Raw genomic sequence first — 7383 nt, 5'->3', positions numbered from 1 at the left:
GGGACCCCCAGAATGGACAAAAGGGCCCTGAGATGGACACAGGACCTCCAGGACGGACATAGGGACCTTGGAATGGACAAAGAGACCCCAGGATGGACACGGGGACCCCCAGGATGGACACTGGGATCCTCAGGATGGACACGGCGACCCTGGGATGGACAGAGGGACCCCCAGAATGGACAAAGGCACCCCAGGACAGACAAAAGGGCCCTGAGATGGACACAGGACCCCTATGATGGACACGGGGACCCCAGGATGGACACAAGGACGCCGGGATGGACACGGCGACCCCGACATGGACATGGGGACCCTGGGATGGACAGGGGGACCCCCAGAACGGACACAGGACCTCCAGGATGGACACAGGGACCCTGGGATGGACATGGGGACCCTGGGATGGACAAAGGGACCCCCAAGATGGACAAAGGGACCCCAGGACAGACACAGGGACCCCCAGGATGGACACAAGGGCCCTGGGATGGACACAGGACCCCTAAGATGGACACGGTGACCCTGGGATGGACACAGGGATCCTTGGGATGGACAAAGGGACCTTGGGATGGACGAAGAGATCCCAGGACAGACATGGGGACCTTGGGATGGACACAGGACCCTGGGACGGACACGGGGACCCCAAGGATGGACACAAGAACCCCGACATGGACATGGGGACCCTGGGATGGACAGAGGGACCCCCAGAATGGACACAGGACCCCCAGGATGGTCACAGGACCCTCAGGATGGACACAGGGACCCCTGGGATGGACAAAGGGACCCCAGGATGGACATAGGACCCCCAGGATGGACACAGGGGCCCTGGGACGGACACAGGACCTCCAGGACAGACATAGGGACCTTGGGATGGACAAAGTGACCCCAGTATGGACATGGGGACTCTGAGGATGGACACAGGGATCCCCAGAATGGACATAAGGACCCCAGGATGGACACAAGGATCCTGGGATGGACACAAGGACCCCGGGATGGACATGGGGACCTTGAGATGGACACGGGACCCTCAGGACAGACACAGGACCCCAGGACGGACAAAGGGGCCCTGGGATGGACACAGGACCCCTAAGATGGACACAGAGACCCGAGCATGGACACAGGGATCCTGGAGTGGACAAAGGGACCCCAGAATGGACACAGGGACTCCGGGATGGACATGGGGACCTTGGGATGGACACGGGAACCTCAGGACGGACACAGAGACCCTGGGATGGACACGGGACCCTGGGATGGACACAGGGACCCCAGGATGGACAGAGGACCCCTAAGATGAACAAAGGGACCCCAGGGCAGACATGGGGACCCTGGGATGGACACAGGGACCCCCAGGACGGACACAGGGACCCCCAGGACGGACACAGGGACCCCCAGGATGGCCACGGGACCCCCGGGCCGGCTCAGATCCGCAGCCGCCCGTCCCGCAGCCGCTCCCAGCGCTCGGGGTCCAGCGGCACGAACGCTCGGGCGGCCTCGTCCAGCACCAGCAGCGGCTCCGCCACCAGCGCGGGGTCGCAGCCGTCCCGCGCCAGCCGCACCTTCTGCTGCTTGAACGTCTCGGTCATCTCCAGCCGCTCCTGGGGACACAGCGGCGACATTGGGGACCCGCGGGGACCCCGAGCATCCCCGGGAGCCCGGAGCCGCCGGTACCTGCAGGCGGAGGAAGCGCGGCCGCGCGTAGGGCGGGAGCAGCAGCTCCAGGTGCCGGTAGAGCCCCGGCCCGTCCAGGGAGCGCCCGGGCCGCAGAACCAGCGCGGCCATCCCGGCCCGGCCCTCGTGGCCTGCGGGGAGGGGACATTGGGGCGAGGGGACATTGGGGCGAGGGGACACTGGGGCGAGGGGACACTGGGGCGAGGGGACACTGGGGCGAGGGGACATTGGGCCGAGGGGACATTGGGGCGAGGGGACACTGGGGCGAGGGGACATTGGGGCGAGGGGACATTGGGGCGAGGGGACACTGGGGCGAGGGGACATTGGGGCGAGGGGACACTGGGGCGAGGGGACATTGGGGCGAGAGGACACTGGGCCGAGGGGACATGGGGGCGAGGGGACATTGGGGCGAGGGGACATTGGGGCGAGGGGACATTGGGGCGAGGGGACACTGGGGCGAGGGGACATTGGGGCGAGGGGACATTGGGGCGAGGGGACATTGGGGGCCCGGCCAGGCGGCGCCGGGGGGGCCGTACCTGGGACGGTGACGCCGTACACGGTGGCTTCCAGCAGCGACTCGTGGGCCAGCAGCGCCTCGGCCACCTCCGTGGTGGCCACGTTCTCGCCTTTCCACCTGGGGGGGCACAGGGAGGAGCGGGATGGGGGGAGAGCCCCAAAAAACGGGGCTGAGAAAAGCCCCAAAAAACCTCTGGGGGTGTCCCCGGTGTCCCGGGGGGCTCTGGCACCTGAAGGTGTCCCCGATGCGGTCCCGGAACCGCACGAACTGCTGCTCGTCCTGCTCCACCAGGTCCCCGGTGTTGAAGAACTCGTCCCCCTCGGCGAAGACCCCGCGGAGCATCTTCTGCTCCGACAGCTCCGGGCTGCCGGCGTAGCCCAGGAACGGCGTCCGGGGGGTCACCGGGGCGATCAGCAGCCCCGTCTCTCCTGCGGGATGGGGACGGTGATGGGGACACACCCCGGGCATCCCCCGGGCACCCCCCGGGCACCCCTTGGGCACCCCCCGGCCCCTCCTCACCCGTTCGGGCACGGATGCACCGCCCGGCCTCGTCCCGCTCCGGAGCTCCGGCCACGACATCGTAACGAACAACCTCAAAGGGCGAGAAGAGCTGGGGAGAGGGGCCGGGCTCAGCGGGACTGGGGGGTGTTCGGGGTGCATCCCCCCCGCCATCCCAGCCCCCCAAACCTTGTAGATGAAGCTGCAGCGCCCCACGGCCCCGGGGGTGCCGGTGTAGTTGAAGAGGGTGACGTTGCCCTCGCTCATCCCGTAGGTCTCCACGATGCGCACGGGCCCGAAGCGCCGCTGGAAGCTCCGCCACACGTCGGGGCGGAGGCCGCTGCCCACGGCCAACCTCAGCCCGTGCTGCCGCTCCCCGGGGCGCTGCGGGGCCACCGTTAACTCCGGGGGTGCCCCCCGGGATCCCCCCCAGCCCAGCGCCCCGTCCTGACCTGGGGCTGGTTCACCAGGTACCGGCACAGCTCCCCGATGTACTGGAACACCGTGACGCCCTCGGCGCGGCAATCCTCCCAGAACTGGCTGGCTGAGAACTTCTCCTTCAGCACGCACGTGGCTCCTGCGGGATGGAGAGGGGGGGATCAGCCCCAAAAACCGCCCCCCCGAGCCCCCCGGGCCCCGTCCCCGCTCACCGATGCCGAGGCAGCCGAGGACGCCCAGCAGGGACCCGGCCATGTGGTAGAGGGGCAGCGCCAGGTACACGATGTCCCGGCCCGAGGCTCCCACCAGCTCGTAGAAGCTCAGGCACATGACGGACTTGAGGTGCGACACGCGGGCGGCTTTGGGGAGGCCTGGAAGGGAAAATGAGGAGTTGAGCCCCGCCCGGGTCTCACCCGGAGCCCCCCGGCCCCGGGCCCAGCGCACCGGTGGTGCCCGAGGTGAAGATGTAGAGGCAGATGTCGTTCATGTCCTCGGGCTCCCAAACGTCCTCGGGCTCCAGCTCCTCGGAGGCCGCGTCCAGCAGCTCCTGCAGCGCCACGACCCCGGCCGGGTACGGCCCCGCTCCCAGCACCCACACGGCCACGCCGTCCTCCCGCAGGCTGGGCAGGAGCGGCTCCACCGAGCCGAACAGGTCTGGGGGGGGCGGCAGCGTGTGGGGACCACCCTGCCGGGCCCGGCCCCACCGTGACACCCCCGGTCCCACCGTGACACCCTTCCCTTGTCCCCGGCCTCACCGTGACACCCCCGGTCCCACCGTGACACCCCCGGTCCCACCGTGACACCCCCGGAGTCCCGCGTGCCACCCTTCCCTTGTCCCCGGTCCCACCGTGACACCCCCGGTGTCCTGCTGCCACCCTCCCCTTGTCCCCAGCCCCACCGTGACACCCCCGGTGTCCCACTGTGCCACCCTCCTCCTGTCCCCGGTCCCACCGTGACACCCTCCCCTTGTCCCCGGTGTCCCGTGTGCCACTCTCCCCGTGTCCCTTGTCCCACGGTGACACCCTCCCCTTGTCCCCGGTCCCACCGTGACACCCCCGGTGTCCCGCTGCCACCCTCCCCTTGTCCCACCGTGCCACCCTCCCCTTGTCCCCAGCCCCACCGTGCCACCCTCCCCTTGTCCCACCGTGCCACCCTCCCCTTGTTCCCGGTGTCCCACCGTGACACCCTTCCCTTGTCCCCGGTGTCCCGTGTGCCACTCTCCCCGTGTCCCTTGTCCCACCATGCCACCCTCTCCTTGTCCCACCGTGCCACCCTCCCCTTGTCCCTTGTCCCACCGTGCCACCCTCCCCTTGTCCCTTGTCCCACTGTGCCACCCTCCCCTTGTCCCCAGCCCCACCGTGACACCTTTCCCCCTGTCCCCGGTCCCACCGTGCCACCCTCCCCCTGTCCCCGGTCCCGACCCCTTCACTATTCCCCTGGTCCCCCTCCCGGTTCTCTCACCCCCAGCCCGGTATCCCCGGTATCCCCGCCTCTGTCCCCGTTATCCCCCCACTCCCGCTCCCCATTTCCCCCCGTTATCCCCGCTGTTTTCCCCCCTCCATTCCTCCGTCCCCTCGCTGTCCCCCCGTTATCCCCGCGCCCCGAGAGCTCCCCGCTCCCATCCCGGTGTCCCCAAGTGTCCCCGCGGTGTCCCCGCTCTCACCGTCCGCCACCAGCAGCGCCCGCGCCCCGCAGCCGCGCAGGCAGTGCCGGAGCCCCGCGGGGCGCAGCGCCGTGCCCAGGAACGCGGGCCGGGCCCCGAGCGCCGCCAGCCCGAACCAGCCCCACACGAACCGGGGCTCGTTGCCCACCAGCAGCCCCACGGTGTCCCCGGGCCTCGGCGGGGCCCGCAGCGCCCGCAGCGCGTTCGCCACCCGGGCCACGCTCCGCGCCGCCCGCCCCAGCGGCTCCGAACCCCCCCGGGCCCGCAGGAACGGCCGGGCCGGGTTCGCCCGGGCCGCCCGCAGGAACCGAGAGGCCACGCAGCCCCCGGGGCCGCCCCGCGCCCTCCGCCGCACCCGCAGCGCCCGCAGCGCGAAGCTCAGGTCGGCCCAGAGGTGCGGCCGCAGCGCCCGGAGCGCCCCCAGCCCGGCCAGGAGCGCCCCCAGAGCCCCCAGCCCCGCCAGGAGCCCCCCCAGAGCCCCCAGCCCCGCCAGGAGCCCCCCCAGAGCCCCCAGCCCCGCCAGGAGCGCCCCCAGAGCCCCCAGACCCAGCGGAGCCCCCAGGAGCCCCCACAGAGCCCCCAGCCCCAGAATCCCGCCCAGGACCCCCAGAGTCCCCAGCTCCAGGAGCCCCCCCAGAGCCCCCAGCGCCCCCAGCCCCAGGAGCCCCCCCAGGAGCGCCCCCAGGACCCCCAGCGCCCCCAGCCCCAGCGCCGCCGCCAGCGCCATGGCCCGCGCCGCCTCCCGGGGCGGGGCGGACACGCCCACCCTGGCCACGCCCCCGACCACGCCCTCAGACCACGCCCAGGACACGCCCCTCTGACCACGCCCCTCTGGCCGCGCCCCCCCAGACCCCGGTGCCAAACCCAACCCCCCCCCGGCCCCGTCATTGTCCCCTCCCTGTCCCCATTGTCCCCTCTCCGTGTCCCCGCCGCTCCCTCCCTGTCCCAGATTCCCGCTGGCTCGGGGGGGTTTGGCAGTGTCACCACCCCTGGCAGTGTCACCGTCCCTGGCAGTGCCACCATCCCGGGTTTGGCAGTGTCACCATCCCGGGTTTGGCACTGTCACCACCCCGGGTTTGGCAGTGTCACCATCCCGGGTTTGGCAGTGTCACCATCCCGAGGTAATTTTGGCAGTGCCACCATCCCTGGCACTGTCACCATCCCTGGCACTGTCACCATCCCAGGTTTGGCAGTGCCACCATCCCTGGTTTGGCAGTGTCACCATCCCGGGTTTGGCAGTGCCACCATCCCAGGTTTGGCAGTGTCACCATCCCTGGCAGTGCCACCATCCCTGGTTTGGCAGTGTCACCACCCCTGGCAGTGTCACCATCCCAGGTTTGGCAGTGTCACCATCCCTGGTTTGGCAGTGTCACCATCCCTGGTTTGGCAGTGTCACCATCTCGGGGGGGTTTTTCGCAGTGTCACCATCCCAGGGTAATTTTGGCAGTGTCACCATCCCTGGCAGTGTCACCACCCCCTGCCCGCCCCCCCCAGGGGGGTCTCACGCCCCCCGCCCCCCCCCCCACAAATCGGGGCCGTTGGGTACAAAACAGGAAAGTTTTTATTGCTGCTTTTCTTAAAAACACTTAAAAACGCTGAGGGAGCCCCGGGGTGGGGAGGGGGGGTGGGCAGGACACCCCCAAATCTCCCTGACCCCCCCCAGGACCCCCGGGGGGGGCAGGACCCCCCCTCCCCTCCCCAAATCATCCTGGAGCAGCGACTCAGTTCCACCCTTTATTTACATTTCTGTAGGAAAATGGGGGTCCCCCTTTCTGTAGGAAATTGAGGAGGGGGTTTCCCCCTTTCTGTAGGAAATTGAGGAGGGGGTTTCCCCCTTTCTGTAGGAAATTGGGGAGGGGGTCCCCCTTTCTGTAGGAAATTGAGGAGGGGGTTTCCCCCTTTCTGTAGGAAATTGAGGAGGGGGTTTCCCCCTTTCTGTAGGAAATTGAGGAGGGGGTTCCCCCTTTCTGTAGGAAATTGAGGAGGGGTTTCCCCCTTTCTGTAGGAAATTGAGGAGGGGGTTTCCCCCTTTCCTGCCCCTCGAGGGGACCCCACCCACACTGGGGAAGGAGGGAGGGGACACCACGACCCCTCCCCACGTTGGTGAAATCGGGGAGGGGGCGTGCTGGGAATTGTGGGGGGGGGTCCTGACCCCCAGGGTTTGCTGGCACCGGTTTTGGGGGGTCCTGGGGGGGTCCTGGGGGGGTCCTGGGGGGTCCTGGGGGGTCCTGGGGGGTCCCAGCCCTCAGTCACTGTCCGAGCCCACGGCGCTGGATCCTTTCCTTTTCCTCTTGGCCGGTTTGGGTTTGGTGTCCTCCTCCTCCTGCGGGGACAGGGACGGGGTCACCGCGGGGTCTGGGGGGTCTCAGAGGATTTGGGGGGGCTCGGGGGGGTCTCGGCTCCTCACCGAGGCGCTGCTGGACCCCGACTCCTCCTCGTTGTTGGGGGGCTGCGCCGCGTTCTTGCGGCTGCGGGGGCTGGACAGGGCCGTGCCTTTCCGGCGGCTCTTGGGGGGTTTGCTGGAGGAATCCTCGTACTCCTCGGCCAGGGAAAACAGATCCGAGAACCTGCGGGGGTCGGGGGGCTCAGGGGGGGCTCGGGGGGGCGC

General features: G+C 69.2%; 2 protein-coding genes across 2 annotated transcripts in view; both read right to left on the bottom strand.

Moving 5' to 3' along the window:
- Positions 1–1325: 1325 nt before the first annotated feature.
- SLC27A3 (solute carrier family 27 member 3) lies at positions 1326–5502 on the bottom strand. The gene is made up of 11 exons (XM_033082642.1): positions 5432–5502; positions 4776–5152; positions 3557–3766; positions 3325–3483; positions 3127–3251; positions 2864–3058; positions 2696–2786; positions 2406–2604; positions 2196–2293; positions 1660–1790; positions 1326–1586 (listed from the first exon to the last, which is right to left on the bottom strand). The coding sequence occupies exons 1-11, from the start codon at positions 5500–5502 to the stop codon at positions 1410–1412; spliced, it is 1833 nt and encodes a 610-aa protein (XP_032938533.1). The 3' UTR covers positions 1326–1409.
- Positions 5503–6440: 938 nt separating this feature from the next.
- INTS3 (integrator complex subunit 3) overlaps positions 6441–7383 on the bottom strand; it is a 50130-nt gene continuing 49187 nt past the window's right edge. The window contains 2 exon segments of the mRNA XM_033082973.1: positions 6441–7098; positions 7183–7342. Of these exon segments, the coding sequence (XP_032938864.1) occupies positions 7021–7098; positions 7183–7342 (238 nt within the window). The 3' untranslated portion in view covers positions 6441–7020.

This window comes from Catharus ustulatus, chromosome 30, assembly GCF_009819885.2.
Source record: "Catharus ustulatus isolate bCatUst1 chromosome 30, bCatUst1.pri.v2, whole genome shotgun sequence".
NCBI lineage: Eukaryota > Metazoa > Chordata > Aves > Passeriformes > Turdidae > Catharus > Catharus ustulatus.
This window is presented reverse-complemented; position numbering and strand designations above follow the sequence as displayed.